The sequence below is a fragment of the Brachycentrus maculatus genome, unplaced genomic scaffold (genome assembly GCF_059751285.1).
Source record: "Brachycentrus maculatus isolate JH-2025_06_01 unplaced genomic scaffold, ASM5975128v1 h1tg000046l, whole genome shotgun sequence".
Taxonomy (NCBI): Eukaryota; Metazoa; Arthropoda; class Insecta; order Trichoptera; family Brachycentridae; genus Brachycentrus; species Brachycentrus maculatus.
Window position 1 is genome coordinate 26,253 of NW_028280800.1, and position 19,364 is coordinate 45,616.

Below are 19,364 nucleotides of genomic sequence, written 5' to 3' on the forward strand. Positions count from 1 at the left end.
TGTCCATACCACCGTAAAGAACTCTTCCTAATCTTTTCAATTATTCCTCGTTCAGCCTTACATTCCTTTATTATATCTTTGTTTTTGATTCTGTCATATAATGATTACAAAAATAGTGTTGATATGATAAAAATTGATGTGCCAAATAAGTAAGTGAAATATTTAAAGTAGAATAATCAATAAAGATAAGAGATACACCTAAATTATTATTTTATTTACTTAATTTGATAAAAAATACTTTTACTTCTTATCTATAATATTTATCTGACTAATGGTCCTGACTCACAAATATTTAAATCAAAATGCTTTTTTTTATATGTCAACGTATTACGTAGTACAAAGAAGAATATGGAAGTCTAGATATTTACAGGTCTTATGATTACGAAGTATTCGGATTACGAAGCATTCGGATTACGAAGCGTTCGGATTACGAAGCGTTCGGATTACGAAGCGTTCGGATTACGAAGCGTTCGGATTACGAAGCGTTCGGATTACGAAGCGTTCGGATTGCGGAGCGTTCGGATTACGAAGCGTTCAGATTACGAAGCGTTCGGATTACGTATATAATGTTCGGATTATGAGGCTAGCACTGTACTGCCCTCAGTGATGGTGATGATACATACTTTTCGGGGTATCGTCCTGTGCATGGACTTGGAGCAGACATCCCATGAGGGCTGCCAACAGAACGAGCGCTGTAAGACAGTCTGGTTTCATCTTCACCTGAAAACATAAAAGAAAAGAAAGAGGTAAGAAAGACGTAGAAGAAAATGTTTGAGAAAGCACAGTAAACCCTCCTATAACGTTGAGATAGGTACCGCGTTATCGGAGGGAATGTTGTAGGGGGTTAAGGATTTAAATTGTATTTTTAAATTTTAACCAGCTAAAATGACTAGTATGGTTTATTTATTTCTTTAGTTAACTTTCCTAAAAATTGAGTATTGTGGTTACACGTGAATGTTACACGTGTGTAAAGTGATCACTTTACCAGTTTATGACAGGTCATAAGCCCTGTTAATACCCAGATTGCCATATTCTTCTTCATCTACGTTGAGATGACAAAAAATGTAAAAATAACTCTTTTTTTAAAAGTGGAGAAATCTAGATTTGTGAACAAGTATTTGGACACACTCACAATTTAGTGAATAATATCAATACTGAAAAAATACACTACAATGCTATAAGGCTCAACATATGGAAAATGAAAATTTAATTTTCTTCAAACCCAGGTAACATTAGAAGTAATTGAATTTTTTGCTTAAAACACTGTTTTTGTATTGAAAAAAACAGTTTTCCTTCGAAATAAATATACGATTTTGAAAATAAAAAAGTCATTGGAGGGTAAGGAGTTTTAAAAGAATGATAATATATTTTTTCAGGCTTCTAACGCTGCCGATCGCATACTGATTGCAAATTCCTCTGAAAATAGGGGCTTGTATTGAAAAAAATAAGTTTTTCTTCGAAATAAATATACGGTTTTAAAAAAGAAAAGAGTTATTGAAAGGTATGGAGTTTTTAAAAAAAATGGTAAAAATATTTATATATATTCCGAAAAAAGTCAAATTACATATTATAAATAAAAATATAAAAATAAAAAATACATAATATAAAAAAATGATATTTTAAGGCTTGACTTGATATAACTCAGGTAACATTAGACGCATGTAATTGAAAATTTTGCTTAAAACGTTGTTTTTGTATCAAAAAAATAAGTTTTTAAGCATAATATACAATTTTTAATTAATGGTTTACTTAGTTAATACCATTTAGTAAATAGTGGTATTTACTAAGTAAAACATTAATTAAAAATGGATATATTTTACCACAAAGTGACTGCCGAATCAATTAATGAAATCATAATATACAATATACAACTTTTTTTAATAAACTGTGATATCAGTTATAATTTGAGTCCAATATGGGACAAAATACCATATATCAAAACTGGAATTGCGATATTTGTGAAAATACTAGTACACGGTCGAGATAAAAGTTTACAGCATATGATAAGACAAACGTTACAAACTTGAAACCCATTTATCATGTACGCTGAAATACATTCCAACTGTTTCTTCCGCGTGTATATATGTTTTATTACATAAATGTAGAAGATTCATATATTTTATTATGTTTGGGTACATAGAAGAAGGCCATCAGAGAGATGGAGAGCATATATTTGAACAAGCCTAGGCCAGTGATAGTCAAACTGTGCCTCGCGAGCCGCATATGGAACTTTAGCCCCTCAAATAGTCCAGAAACAACTGTGGGGTCTTCGCCAAAACGTTACATTTCCATTATAAATGATTTTAAGTAATCAGGCTTGTAAAATTGTTACGTTTTGGTGCGATTTAACGATTTCATATTGGTTTAACACAAGATTGGTCACGCTTTGTCGCAACTTTAATTGAGATTTCGATAGAAGACAGTAGACAGAACAGATTTGCATTAGACCACCCTACCTTCGGGTTATTTTAAGGCATTTTTTTTTATAAACAAGCAAAAAAATCACAACTTTTGTTGTCACAAAATAGTGTCAGGTATGAAACCTGACCAAAATTTGTCAGTGTATCCGGTACGCATTAAATATTTTTTGAACAGATATCTTTTCTCGTGCGCGTAGGTCATACGGGTTAGCGCGGAATGGTGAAGAAAAACCGCGCGTATCACGTACGTTCGTATGTGTAGGGCGGTTAAAAGATTTTTTTGTGCAATATTGGAAATGCTACTTTTTGGTGAGGACCTCCACTACTCGGTGAAAAAATCACATTCACAAGTGGAGTTTTGTCTAATTTTAAAACGGAAGAGGTATTCTCAAAATGCTCCATGACCCGCAAAAATTTGAGTCAATGCTGAACTATGCATTTATGTTTTTTTTTATGAAAATTCATTAAATTTTGTACAGTCGGGAAGAAAATTTTCGTAATTTTCTCTGTTCTGCTTCTATATATCAACTATCCCAAATATTTAACATTTTCTCTCGTATCAATTTCTTGGCAAAACTAAGGGGAGATCGATTATACTCTGGTGTAGTCTTAAAGTTGCTATAATGTCTAAATAATAATCATTATTCTGAATTTCCAATCACCTAATAGAAAATAATCACACATATCGCTCACTCCTTTCAACAACGTCATATATCAAAAATCGTCAATTTTCAGTTGTGCATGTTTTCGGAATGCCCAGAAAATGTGTTATATCTACAGGGCAGAAAATGTTGTTTTTGCATTTTGAAGAAAAGGTATTTTTTAATTATTTTTTTGTAATATGCTAAATATTTTTCAAATGGAGAAAAAAATATTCAGGTTTTACCTAAAAAGATCTGTTGCACAGTAAAAAGTTCAATAAGTGGCTTGATATTTATTTTTAATACATTTCATTATATTTTTGAACTTTAAAAACGATATCCTGAAAAATCAACTTTTTTTATATATGACGTTGTTGAAAGGAGTGAGCGATATGATAAAAATAAAGGACTAAATATATTACACACAAGCAATAGAGGACTTAAATTAGATATTACTATGAAATATTAGCAATTAATAATAATTTATAACTTATAAATACACATAATAATTAATAAATCCCTTACCGCACCCCAATGGTGCATAGGGCACTGCTTCATATAAACGCAGTGTTATCTCGATCGATTACACATGAAGGAAAGGTGATCAGCACTCCACTTCAGGTACCAGTCCAGTGTAATATTGAATAAATATTAGAGTGAAAAAATCACTTATATTTATTAAACCCCCCTGGGAATCGAACCCAGGACCTCCAGAACGGTAGGCGAGCATGCTGACCATTACACTACGGAGGCGGACAATACACAAGTAAACGATTTTTCCACAAGTCCGTTATTAAATATGTTTCCAATCACCCAACATCTCTGATCCCTTTTGACTGTGACTGCCAATCAACACAAAAAATAAAGCCACTTGAGATCTACCCAAGCTCTTTTGCCTAGCGGCCAAAATATTTTGCATTTTGTTGAAAAGGTAGTGTTTTAGTATTAATCAGTCTTGAAAAAGAAGCGGTTAGCTTCGAAAACGGTAGACCTTATGATGAATTTATAATTAAACTTAGATAACTAAACTATATTTGTGGATACAATGCTATTTGTGGATTGCACAATATTGACATATCGCTCACTCCTTTCGACAACGTCATTTATGAAAAACGTGATTTTTCAGTAGATCATTTCTAAAGTTTAAGAATATAATAAAATGTATTAAAAATAAATATCAAGCCACTTATTGAACTTTTTACTGTGCAATAGATCTTTTTAGGTAAAACCTGATGGTTTTTTTATCCTCCATTTGAAAATATTTAGTATATTTAAAAAATAATAATTAAACAATACCTTTCTTCAAAATGCAAAAACAACACATTCTGCCCTGTAGCGGGTAAATATTAAGTTTAAAATATGTCGCTTTTGCTGGTATATAGTACATTTTCTGGGCATTCCGAAAACATCAACTGAAATTTTCCGATTTTTGATATATGACGTTGTTGAAAGGAGTGAGCGATATGCAGTAGCTGTGCGGAATAGTGATTTATTGTTAAATGTCTCTTACATTCATTCCTAATAAACCAAACTGAAGTGCCATGTGACCGGTTCCTATTTTTAATAAATACTTTTGATTATGTTTCACGTTTTTCATTGCGTAGTCCGCCAGACGAATATTTAGATATTAAGGGTTAAAATCGACATCGCAGGAGGCTAATCCCTCTTGAAAACAGGCCACAAGGCCTACCAAGATGAAGAAGAAGAAGATTTTAAAACAAAGTTTTATTTTAATAATAAAGAATAATAATAAAACCCTTATCCGCACCCCAATGGTGCATAGGGCACTGCTTCATATGAACACAGTGTTATCTTGATCGTTTACACACGAAGGAAAGGTGATCAGCCCTCCGCTTCAGGTACCAGTCCAGGGTTATATTGAATAAATATTACAGTGAAAAAATCACTTATATTTATTTGACCCCCCTGGGAATCGAACCCGGGACCTCCAGAACGGTAGCCGAGCGTGCTGACCATTACACTACAGAGGTGGACGAATTTAATTACGTGGGACGTTTATTTTAATTAGAATTATATATTGCTTCTTAAGCTGTAGCATCTAATAATGAGTTTGACGACCACTGGGCTATGTATATAGTGTCATTTGCCGGACTTAGATCGTAGATCTACATAAATCGGTGTCTTGATAAGCAAATCATTGTTTGAATAGTGTTACACCTTCACAGATCACTAATTTATCAAATGTTCGACTTTACGAGGCGAAATGATCTCACAGTTTTCAGCAGAAAAATGACGAGATATTTTTTTACATTTTTTTAGCATTTTTATGCTGAAGAGAATCAGCTTCATTTTATTTTTTCTTTATTAACGGTCGTAGCCGATTTGTACATAATAAAATACATGTTGTATACTTATTAATTTGACCACTTAATTTATTTACAACATTTTGAGTGTGTCCAAATACTTGTTCACAAATCTGGATTATCTGCAATTATAGGAATTATTTTTCATATTATTTTTTGATAAGCCTGGGCATTTACTTATCCTCACCCAATGGTGCATAAGGCACTGCATCATATAAATGCAGGTGATTAGCCTTCCGCTTCAAGTTCCAGTTAAAGGTAGCGAGTGTTTTTGCCTAGTATTTTCACTCATGAATTACATGAAATTATAGTTACTTTAAACATAAAGAGTAAATCCACTCACGAGTAGGCATAGGCTATGAAACTTAAAAAATTGAAGCCTGAGTGGGGTCATGATAAGCGGTGTCGCATAAGCCGAAGCTAGCTTTCAGAGTCACTTGGACTATAAAATAAATATTATGGCAAAAAATTACAAATATTTATTTAATATGAGAATCTAGAATTTAGCTGAGAATCAAACCCGGGACCTCGAGTACAAAAGCCGAGCGTGCTGACCATTACACTACGGAGGCGGAAAAATAATTTTATGTATAATTATTTAAATGATAAGATAAATTAATAAATTTTATCCATTTATCTGATATAAAAATTATACGTATATAAAACTGTGTACATACGCGAACATGTATGTGTACCTAAACATCATACTACTACTACCATCACGCCGTTAGGGGTATGCAGAGAGGATGGAACGCCACACTCTTCTGTCCTGACACACACTTCTAGCTTCCTTTGCATTGAAGTGAAACGACTTGGGTGGCGATTCGATATTCGATAATTGGACTTGAATTAAGAGTGAAATTTCAAGGACGCGTCACGTTTATTACGCACAATTCGTTACATGAGAGAGAAGAAAGATACAGCGTTAGCGATAAAGAAGAATTTGAAGCACTCTTAAATACTATGAGTGGTCAGTTTCTCTAGATTTACACTGCGTATATCGCTCACTCCTTTCAACAACGTCATATATTTAAAAAAAAACGTGATTTTCAGGAGATCGTTTTTAAAGTTTAAAAAATATAATGAAATGTTTTGAAAATATATATCAAGCTACTTATTGAACTTTTTATCGTGCAACAGATCTTTTTAGGTAAAACCTGAATGTTTTTTCCCCATTTGAAAAATATTTAATAAATTTAAAAAAAAAAAATCAAACCTTTTCATTAAAATGCGAAAACAACACTTTCTGCCCTGTAGCGGGTAAATATTAAGTTAAAAATACGCCGCTTTTGCTGGGATATAGTACATTTTCTGGGCATTCCGAAAACACGCACAACTGAAAATTGACGATTTTTGATAAATGACGTTGTTAAAAGGAGTGAGCGATGTATTTATAAACTTACGTTGAATCAGCCCTTCTTGATGTAATTCTTTGAAACTGGCTTGTAATTTTTTGATACCCAAAAGAGACACGAGTTGACTGTGACGATATTAGGTTAAAACTATGGCGTGCGATTTTATCTTTGCGACAGGTTGTTGTTTGACTATCTCGTAATCTTTATCAGCCAGAGATACGAACCCATTCCTAAATAAACCATAGTTGAACTATGAAACTTCGGGGCGGTTCAACAGAAACCATTAAAAATAATACCATTTTATTTTTTGACATCATGAAATTTATGTATTAATTTTTAAATCAAACACAGATTTTTTGAGTCTAGTAAGTTGTATTTTTTTTTTTTTTAAATATCTTGACAATTCGGCTGTTCAAATTCAAAACACAGTAAGGGACATTTTTTTTTTGTAGTATGTTTTTTTGCATTTTTGGACTAAGTAGATTCTACTTAGTCCAAAAATGCAAAAAAAAAACGTACTACAAAAAAATGTCCCTTACTGTGTTTTGAATTTGGACAGCGGAATTGTTTCGCCTAGTTATGGCATTTTCAAACGAATATCTTAATTAATTTTTATGTGTTTTTTTTAATAAAATACAACTTAGTAGACTCAAATAATATATGTTTGATTTAAAAAGTAATACATAAATTAAAATGGAGTTGTACAAATTAAACCCCAAATCAATAAATAAGAATATGGAAATCTGGGCATTTACGGGGCTTACGACCGTCATAGGATGGTTTAAGTGATCACTTTACACACGTTTGTGAACAAGTATTTGGAAAACACTCAAAATGTTGTCTATTATGTACGTTGATTTAAAGCATATTTGTTTTATTTGTCTGAAAACTGATAGTGGATGTGTTTAGTTCTTTCTTTTCGTTCTTCATGTAACGAAATGTGCCTAACAAACGTGACGCATCCATGAAATTACACTCTCAAAACTCGTCACATTATGCACTATCGAATAGCGGCCTAAGAAGTTTCACTCGTAAAAATATCTCTCTCGTTCTATTTTGCTCCAATCCCGTGACATCGGAATGTAAAGCTTTTTTTCTCCTTCCCTCTACGTCACATCTTTCTTCTCCCTCGTGTAACGAAATGAGCCTAATAAACGTGACGCGACCTTGAACATTCACATTCAACTCTTGACCAATTATTACTTGAAATTTCACTCACACGAAAAAAATATATAATATTTGGGTACTAATTTGAACTCCCTCATAGATAAAAATACATATCTTTCATTATCCGCACCCTGTTTTAGTGAATTCTTATCAAATTAAAATATGAGTGAGACGGAACATCGTCCCATGTGTGCGTTAGAAAGGGACGAACGACGACTTGATAAAGGGGGATTATTTAAAATTGATAAAATTGATAAAAAAAATAATCGTTACGTAGTAGAATATTGTTTGTAAAATAATGTACACAAATAAATTAGTGTGGAAATAGGTTTATGGTGTTGTTTTTTTTATGGCTAAATTGATTGAAAGATATTGACCTAATTCATGCTAACCTCACGGGTGTGGTTGCGTTAAACCACACCCGTTAGGTACATTCTATAAAATAAAATAAAAATATATATTTACAACATTTTGAGTGTGTCCAAATACTTGTTCACAAAATCTGGATTATCTTTATTTTATTATTATTATTTTTTACGGAGTATGTGGAAGTTTTTGGTAAGGGAATGTAATTGAGTATTTTAATGTTTTTAGTGTTTTAGAATTTAATAAACCCTGATGATGACGAGGTTCTTGTTGAAACCGGTATGTTAAAAAGTGGTTAAAACAAAGTTGTTTAATTTTACAAGGCCATATTTCCAGACTTCCATATTCTTCTTCATCTTTGATGAGATGTCAAAAAATAAAATAAAAACAAAAAACATGCACACGCACACGCAAACGAACACGCACACATCATCTTCAATATATACAATATATATTCATCAATAATAAAATTAAAATACAAAAAAAGTATAATATTATCGCGAGGTTGTCAATTACGAATTTGATCGAGTTGATTCCACGAAAAAAATACAGTCATCGTTATTGTATATAATCTTTACCACGTATAATCCGAGTTTTACCACTGTGCTAAGTGTGTCAATGTCGTACCTGTGTCATTAGAGTTTAACCCTTTGGTTACCACGACTTTTAAGGGTACATTGCTAGAAATACCACGATTTAAACATCCACACAGTGAACCACTATTATATGTATTTTAAGATACTGAAAAAACTTGCATGGAGGGAAAATGTAAATATAAAATGTAAATGTAAATCTGTGCCATTGTTTCTACTATTACCATCACGCTGTTTCCCTGCAGGGGTAGGCAGAGAGGATGCAACGTCACACTCTTCTGTCCTGACATACACTCCTCGCTTCCCTTACATCCATGCATCTAGTCATATATGCCCTCCGATTACGCAGACTTTTGACACCACCAGATTTTAGGTTCTGATTGATCTGATCGTGTCAAGTCTTTTTCGGCCGTCTTCGTTCTGTTCTCCCGCTTACATAAACCACATATACTTTTTCATTCTCTAGTTATCCATTCGCTCCGCTTGTTCATACTCAAACTATTCTCCTTATCTTCTAATGATAGATAGTAATGTCTCAGACGTTTCAAAGGTGCATTTTTTTTCAAGGAGAGGTAATTCACTCCATAGTCTGGCCGCTTGTACAGAGAAGGAATAACTCACTAACTAACTAACTAACCATCACGCCGCTTCCCCGCAGGGGTAGGTAGAGAGAATAGAACGCCACACCACTCTGTCTTCGCAAACATTCTTCGCCTCTTCCACGTTCATGCATCTCCTCATACATACCCGCCGATTGTAACGACTCCTAACCTGACCACTTTCAAGTATTTGGCATACCTGATCGTGCCATGTTTTTCTCGGACTTCCGCTGCTCTATTTTCCAATTACATTCGCCTCATAAATTTGTTTTACCGGAATAACGAAAGAACTTTTTTTCAATCATGACGTCAGATCCGACGGATCCGGTATTTCTCGCTACAGTACCGAAAGCCGATATACTGGATTTTGGTGACCAAAGGGTCAACACAGAGGCATTTTCCGAAGCCATTTCGGACTTACACTCTAATTATGGTAATCCACGTCGCCTTATTTGTTCAGATGTGAGTTGTCGGGTTACGAAATCATCACATATTACGGTCATGTCGAGAATTTTCTTAACTGTGTATGAGGCACTAAACGTAATAATACGTTCTTTGTTCTTTAACGAGTATCGGATTTCTTTGATTCGTTTAATAAATTACACAAGAGTATTGAGTTTCCCTAACAAAGGTTAAGTTTGCGTGGTGTGGGGACAATTTCTTTGATATGGAAGAAAAACACGTTTTTAGGTGTCATTTACAAACAACATTTTGAATGTGTCCAAATACTTGTTGACAAAATCTGGATTATCTCTAATTACAGGAGTTATTTTCATATTATTTTTTGACATCTCATCAAAGATGATGAAGAATATGAAATTCTGGGCATTTACGGGGCTGACGACCGTCATAGGCTAGTTTAAGTGATCACTTTACACACGTGTAATATTCACCAATTCTACCCATTATTGACAACCACACTACTCAAATTCTTGGAAGTTCTGTATATATGAACCAATTTAGAAACCTTGTTCTTGAATCACTAGAACTTCACTAGAGACATATATTGGTGAGATGTAAAGAAGCTTTTTATTAAACAGAAACTCTTATATTAGTATGTGAGGTCCGAATCTTGGATTATAATCACACACATGAGAAACGCCAGAGAATACCATTTTCATTTTCATTATTTAAGCTTATAATTTGACCAGACAATTTGTTTACAACATTTTGAGTATGTCCAAATACTTGTTCACAAAATCTGGAATATCTCCGATTACAGGAGTTATTTTCATATTATTTTTTGACATCTCATCAAAGATGATGAAGAATCTAAAAGTCTGGGCATTAACAGGGCTTACGGTCGTCATACAAGTAGGTAGCTTGGCTAAGTTATAATTTATGAAAATGCGATTTAAAAAACGTATTCGCTGCGCAATGCTCAATAAAAGTAACATTTAGGAGTTTTCTCTCGTTATTTAAATCATATTTTTTTAAATCACATTTTCAAATGGTGTACGGAGTGTGTAGAAGTTTTTGTTATCATAAGGGAAGGGTAATTAACTATAACCTAACAATGAGTATTTCAATGTTATAGAATTAGTACATAAACTCTGATGATAACAAGGTTCTTGTCGAAACCGGTTTGAAAAAGTGTACCAATAAAAAGTGGTTAAAACAAAGTCGTTTTATTTTATAAATTGTAATTTTTAATTTGTCTGTAATAAAATAATCAGTTTTATTTTTAACAAAAGTTATATTATTTATTGTTTCGGCATTAACTTTGTGGTAAGACATGTTACAATGATTAAAGAAAACACTTCGTTTTTTACCACTTGAGTTTTATTATAGACTACATGTTTCAGAAGTTAAACTTCCATCATTCAGGTCTGTATAGTAACTAAAAAACTATATTTTATATTTTCGTTATTATACCGACCTGAATGATGGAAGTTTAACTTCTGAAACATGTAGTCTATAATAAAACTCAAGTGGTAAAAAACGAAGTGTTTTCTTTAATCATTGTAAAAGTTATCTTTATAGTTTTTTTTTGATCTTTAGTTTTGGTGTACCGCAAATTTTCCTTATGATTAAAAGTGGTCCCCGACTTCAAAAAAGTTCAGAACCACTGGTGTAAGGTCTTAATCTCGGAATGACGACAAATTTATCAAAGTCGTGAAACTTTTAATTCGGAAACTTTTTGCCTTGTATTGAGTAAATAATTTAGTTGACTTGTAGGAAATTGTTCGAGCGTGCAATTCATGTTCAGGTGAGAATAATTTACTCGCTATTTTCAGTACCTACTCGCGAATTCACGGACATTTGGGGGACGCATTATAAGTGGTGGTGGTGGTTATATACATTGTGTATATATATTGTGTATATATATATATATATATATATATCTATATATATATATATATATATATATATATATATATATATATATATATATATATATATATATATATATATATATATATATATATATATATATATATATATATATATATATATATATATATATATATATATATTATATATTATTATTATAATATATTATATATATATATATATATATATATATATATATATATATATATATATATATATATATATATATATATATATATATATATATATATATATATATATATATATATATATATATATATATATATATATATATATATATATATATTTATACATATGTATATATATATATATATACATATGTATATATATATATATATATATATATCTGTATATATATATATATATACATATATATATATATATATATATATATATATATATATATATATATATATATATATATATATATATATATATATATATATATATATATATATATATATATATATATAAATATATATATACATTTATATATATATATATATATATATATATATATATATATATATATATATATATATATATATATATATGTGTGTTTATGTATATGAATAGCTTATTTAGTTACTTAGTTTCGTTATTTAATGACTATATGGATAATGGAAGCAGGTTGTATAACTCAATAGCATAATATATATTTTTCTTACCAAATGAAATGTTTTGTGGATCATCTAGTTCTATATACGTCGTCATAAAGTGTGTTAATTGATATTTGTGTGCTTTTCTGGGAGGTGCTTTTTGTGTTATGTTAGAATAATCCCTAAATGCACATAAGGATTATTTATGCATATAGTAAAATACATTAATAAACATTTAAAGTGTTCAATTACCATAATTATGAAGCTCTAAACCAAGACAAAAAACAAATACAGTGGAACCTCTTATAACGAGCACAATTCGTTCCATATCTTACTCGTTAAACGAAATATTTGTTAAGCGAAACATTTTTTCTCAGAGAAATTAATTTAAAATACGATAATGCGTTTCATGCCGCAAGAAAACTTAATTGTTAGGTTTTTTTACTAACGTACATTTTTGTAAAATATAAAAAAAAGAGAAATACGTGAAAAAGGAAATTGTCCTTTCTCTGCGAAATATCGCTCGTTAAGTGAAAAGGTTTTTGTGAGCGACAGCTCATTAAAAAGACTTTGATCATTTGATTGGTATTATCTTTTGATTCGGCATTTTGTGGAATGACATGATTATTTTATTAAAATTAAACACTTGAATAATCCACTTTATCGAGTTTTATTTCTATTTACGACTAGTTTCGAAAACGACAATTGTTTTCATCTTCTGGTACAAATTAAAACTGATTTGTTTTAATTTGTACCAGAAGATGAAAACAATTGTCGTTTTTGAAACTAGTCGTAAATAAAAATAAAACTCGATAAAGTGGTTTATTAAAGTGTTAAATTTTAATAAAATAATATGTTTGGTATATTTCGTTTATAGCTTCTGCAGATCTCTCTATTTCTTCCCATTTTAGTACATGTTGTAGTCCAATCCATGGAAACATTTCGGCGCTACCGAAACTGTTTTCCCATAATTCTATGTAAGAAATGCAAGGTCTGAATAGATAAATAGACAGTGCTCGCGCAAACCGGTACAAATCTAAACCGGCCGGGATACCGGGACCCGTGTCTGAAACCGCGACAATCCCGGTCAAACCGGGACGTATGGTAAGCCTATATTTAGCGTAACATGGAGGTACTTTCTTGTGTTATGTAAGAAAATTGATAAATTGATGTATGAAATATTGATTGGACATATTGTATTCTTTGGCCACAAATTTTCAAAATTGAACATATGTGTAATATTGCGTCAGGGGGTTGTTCGCCACACACCCCTCGCTGATAAATGTACGACTACGAATACGAATAGCCGTCAGAGCGCAAAAAGATTGACTTTGACGATCATCCGAATTTACTTTGTTCAACTTCGAGACTTATTATAACTTCAATTACTCAAATACGAACGGTGGAGCGGAAGCATATCCGTAAAAAGTGATCCGGTGAAGTTTGTTGCGAACTCGCAAACAAATATTTTATTGCGAATAAGAAATAAATGTTACCGGGTGAATTCTTTCGTAGATTTTAAGCAAATTTGACGTGTAAATTTATAGGGTGTAGCAAAATTTTCCAAAATAAAAAAATACAAAAATAATAATTATAATAAAAGGCGCCGTGGCGTAGTGGGGTAGGCACTCGAATGCGAAACAGGCGTCGCGGGTTTGATTCCCGTAATTCAAAGGTAAATTTGAGAAACGTTCATCTAAATTAGTCTGGGTGCTGGTGATGAATTTTTCACATCTACATTTCCTTTCCTTACTAACCTACATGCAGACAAGTCTCTTTAATCAATTCATTAATTAATAAGGCACACGTGGTTGGTAATAGGAACAGAGGTAGACCGAGGAAAACCTGTTAAGAGTCGAAATAATCGCGGGTATGAGGAGATGCGTACGTATGGAAGAAGGCAAGATTCTTTGCAAAGACGGATTTGTATATAAATTCCCATTCATCAAAATTTCTTCACAATGGTTGAGATACTTTTCTTCTTTGAACCCTCATCAGCACCCGATGGTGCATAGGGCACTACATAATATAAACGCAGTGTTATCTTACAGGAGGTACCTCCAGTACGGTAGCCGAGCATTCCAAACATTACACTACGGAGGCGGACACGGTTAAAATACATTTGATTTTTTTTTTAATTCACATTTTTGTGATAATTGTCTTTATGTTTGTGTACCCTGTTTTTGTCACACCCTACCCAGCCTTTGAAATTTAATTTGGCATTTCTTCTGTAATGTATCCTTAAGTGGAATCGTGTATCAAACGATGAATCGTGTATCATATATCATATGCGAGTGTTTTATATATATATAATATATATAAAACCCTTATCCGCACCCAAATGGTGCATAAGGCACTGTCATATAAACGCAGTGTTATCTTGATCGTTTATACATGAAGGAAAGGTGATCAGCCCTCCGCTTCAGGTACCAGTCCATGGTAATTTTGAATAAATATTACAGTGAAAAAATCACTAATATTTATTTTACCCCCCTTGGGAATCGAACCCGGAACCTCCAGAACGGTAGCCGAGCGTGCTGACCATTACACAACGGAGGCGATTTTATATATTGTATACATATATTTATTTTATTTATTCCTCACATATGTATTTACAAATTAAGTGACAATATTTCTTGAATGTTTTTCGCAGATACTTTGAACTAAACATAAACTTTATGAAATCAAACAACTTTGTTTTAACCACTTTTTTATTAATTTAGCAATATTCAGGGGTTTTTAAGGTTTTTTTTAATTATAAGATTCTATACATTACATACAAAAGATACAATAACAATTTACAATATAAAAGTTTTACAATAAAATAATTGAACCTGGACTTTAATTATATCACTTTCTACCTTGTCCCTTCCAACGAGAAGCAACCATCGACGGACACTGTACTGTAAGACATGATAAGATCACTAAATAATAAAGAGTTCACGCATTTGAGGAAACCTGGGTGTAACTGACATCAATGGTAAGGTAGAGGAAAGTCAATTGAGATGGTATGGGCACATAGGACGCAGAGAACCTGGTCATATTGTGAACCAGACAATCGCCATGGATCTACCTCGAAAGACATCTAGAGGAAGACCAATGAATTCATGGATGCTGCAGAAAGATAACATGATACGAAGGCATGGCCTAGGGTGACGTTGTCCATGATAGAAGGACCTACAACCTGAGGACAAGAAGAGCTGACCTCAACAGTCTGTAAAGAAGATAAGCTGGGATGGAGCCAGGAAGAAGAAGGTATACATTTTTACAAACTAATTAAAATGATTGATATCGCTAAGTCCTTTCAACAACGTCATATATCAAAAATCGTCAATTTTCAGTTGTGCATGTTTTCGGAATGCCCATAAAATGTACTATATCCCACAGGGCTGAAAGTGTTGTTCTTGCATTTTGAAGAAAAGCGATTGTTTTATTATATTTTTAAATATACTAAATATTTTTCAAATGGAGAAAAAACATTCAGGTTTTACCTAAAAAGATCTTTTGCACAGTAAAAAGTTCCATAAGTGGCTTGATATTTATCTTTAATACATTTTATTATATTTTTTAACTTTAAAAACGATCTCTTGAAAAATCAAGTTTTTTTATTAATGACGTTGTTGAAAGGAGTGAGCGATATGATAACACGACAAAAGAAAGGATATTTCATATATCGTAGTCGTACAGGAGAAAATGACCAACTACCAAAACATAAAATGTTCAGGAGGGCCATTTAAGTCACTATTGCTTGGCAAGAAAATAAACACAAAAGCAGTTTGTCATTTTTAACTAGTCAATATATTATACTTGCAAGTTTGAAATCCTTTGGGATTTTTTCAGGGCAATATTAAGCTAGTAAGATATCAAATAGTCAATGATCACATTTTTGTAAAACAATGCACTTGGTCACTTTCTCCTGTATGACTACGATATGAAGTATTTAGTCCTTTTCACGACCCCGTCTAAAATAAAACAGTCGAATTTCTTGTGTGATTTTTCTCCAATAAAATTGTGCGTTGGAATTATTAGGTAGCTACGCGTCCAAAGGCACATAAATTTGGCCATTAAAAACCGCGAGCGTTGTATCAACTCATAAAAAATTCGTTATGACACCCGGGAGTGTCGCAAAGTGTCACCAGCGGACACATTTTTATTTGTCATACTGCTACATATGTTCATATCTCGAATAAAGCATTTGCAGGATACTCTTTCAGACGATTTGTCCTCGTTTTGAGCAATTTGAAAATGTTCGGAAGGAGGTTTTCGCTACTGTTTTGACACATAGATGTTTATTACTTAAAGGAATGTTGGTGACACATTGGTGACGACAACATAGCCGTAATTTTGTCCATACGCGCAGAGTCTGGTAAGGGCATTCTAGATTTGTCTCTCTTAGAAACCAGTCACATACTTACTCACATACATACCAAAAATACTTATTTATATTAAGGCCCTAATCGCGAGCATAGAATTCACTAAGCGGCCAGCTGCCCAAGAGGCCACGCGTCTCTCCACACATATTTTTTAGAACATATAAGTATTGAAAAAAAAAACTCGATTCCTTGCCTTTCAATAAATTATTTTCAAAACCATTTATTTATTATAAAGAAAAACGTATTTCTTCAATACAAAAACGAAATTTTCAGCAAAAAATTGAATAACATCAAATGTTACCATAGTTTTAAAAAAATTAAGTAACAATAATACTTTAAATCCGTCTTGATAAAGAAGCGGTTAGCTTCGAAACCAGTAAACATTATAATTAAGTTAGAATAAAATATTTATAGTGATTTTAAAACAAAGTTACATTTTGATTATAAAATGGAAAATCACAATTTTAGTGCTTCAAATATAAATTATAGAAAATGCTCATCTCAGTTTTGCATTCTTTCCTTATTTCACCATTCGAACATTTCGTAGTCATACAGGAGAAAGTGACCAAGTGCATTTTTTACAAAAACGTGATCATTGACTATTTGATATCTTAATAGCTTAATTTTGCCCTGAACAAAATCCCAAAGGATTTTAAACTTGGAAGTATAATATATTGATTTGTTAAAAATGACTAACTGCATTGACGTTTATTTTCTTGCCAAGCAAAAGTGACTTAAGTGGCCCTCCTGAACATTTAACGTTTTGTTAGTTGGTCACTTTCTCCTTATGACTACGATTTATTTGTATGAGGGAAACAATGCATAATCTGAGTGAAAATAATAGAGAAAATATAAGTAGGTTAGTACTGCGTTGAACGTGGAAAGGTTGCTAATGAATTTTCATATACACTCATTACATGTTATGAGCGAAGTTACCCCATTTAACAGCACTTACAACTCTCAACAATAGGTCGTGAATAATGAGACGTTGTTTAAATGGAAAATGAAGGTCATCACCAGTTGCAGTGAGCGAGTCGCATGACTGCTAGAAATCAATATGTATTGTGCTATGCAAGTATGATTTTCGTACTTTGGAATATACTATGGTTTCTAGTTGAATACCACTTTAATTTATCAGAAGGGAAGCAAGATGAAAACGGATTACTTTTAACACAAATTTATTTAGTTCTATCAAATTACAATCAAGAAAATACTTAAGAATAATCGCGTGATTCTAATATGAGAACAGTTGGAGTACGTGTCGATCTGAGGACGGGCGGCGACGAAGTGTGACGGGCTCGCTTCCGTTCGTTGCGGGTCTCGTGTAGGGAGCTCGCTATTTCACTCGATTTGAGTTGCCATAGTCGATGTGTGGGTTGCCACAATACTTTTACGACAGTTCGAATTAATTTACTAAATAAAGAAAAAGTTCTTTTAAAGAAAACACTTGTTTTTTTTACCACATGAGTTAATTTTATGACGACTAGTTTCGGACCGTTGAATTCGATTCGGTTCGATTCCCAGGGGGGTCAAATAAATACATGTGATTTTTTCACTCTAATATTTATTCAATATTACCCTGGACTGGTACCTGAAGCGGAGGGCTGATCACCTTTCCTTCGTGTATTAACGATCAAGAAAACACTGTGTTTAGTGTTTTATAATGCAGTGGCCTATGCACCATTGGGGTGCGGATAAGGGTTTAAATTTGAATTTTGAAGTTTCGGAAGCTTAGCTTCCATCTTCAGGTCTAAATGTAAACTAAAATGTAATTTATAATAAAATGTTCTATAAATAAGGACAGGAGTAAGTAAGGGAGAGGGGGGCTAGTCAAGGGGATGGAGTTTGAAAATAAAGGAAAAATGGAAAGCAAAGGTGAAGAATTTTGGAACAATATATTATTAATAAAATTATTATTAGAATTTAAGTTTTTTTGAAAAAAAAACTAACTAACCATCACGCCGCTTCCCCGCAGGGATAGGCAGAGAAAATAGAGCGCCACACTACTCTGTCCTTGCGTAAAAGGTATTGTTTAATTATTTTTTTAAATAAACTTAATATTTTTCAAATGGAGAAAAAAAACTTCAGGTTTTAACTAAAAAGATCTGTTGCACAGTAAAGAGTTCAATAAGTGGCTTGATATTTATTTTTTAAACATTTTATTACATTCTTAAAAACTTTAAAAACGATCTCCTGAATAATCAAGTTTTTTGATATATGACGTTTTTGAAAGGAGAATTCAATAAAATAAAAGTAGAATTCAATCCAATACAAACCTTGTTCAATTTTGGACATATTCTCCAAAAAATTAAAATGTAATTCTACCAACTGTCTGCAGTTACAATAAACGAATGAGACAATGGTATGCGCATGTGAGGAGAATGGAACCATCCAGACTCCCCCACATTGCACCGTACGGTCAACCCCAAAGTAGACAACTCCCGGGCAGACCACCAAAGAGATGGATCGACAGCTGGGAATCGACATCGCAGGAGGATAATCCCTTTTAAGGCCACAAGGCCTACAGCCTACACCAAGCAGAAGAAGAGGAAGACGAATATTGTTTTCGTAT

The 19,364-nt window shown here is 32.5% G+C and overlaps 1 protein-coding gene across 2 annotated transcripts in view; it reads right to left on the bottom strand.

The window, feature by feature from the left end:
• Positions 1 to 19,364, bottom strand: part of LOC148312249 (prion-like-(Q/N-rich) domain-bearing protein 25) — a 41,296-nt gene that overhangs the window by 11,766 nt on the left and 10,166 nt on the right. Inside the window, exons 1-2 of one of the 2 annotated variants that reach the window (XM_088277580.1) lie at positions 6,789 to 6,866; positions 624 to 720 (exon numbers count right to left, since the gene is read on the bottom strand). In XM_088277580.1, coding sequence (XP_088133706.1) covers positions 624 to 714 — 91 coding nt within the window. In that variant the 5' untranslated portion in view covers positions 715 to 720; positions 6,789 to 6,866. Of the gene's footprint in view, positions 1 to 623; positions 721 to 6,788; positions 6,867 to 19,364 lie in introns of those variants that run through there. The other variant, XM_088277579.1, reaches the window with a different exon arrangement.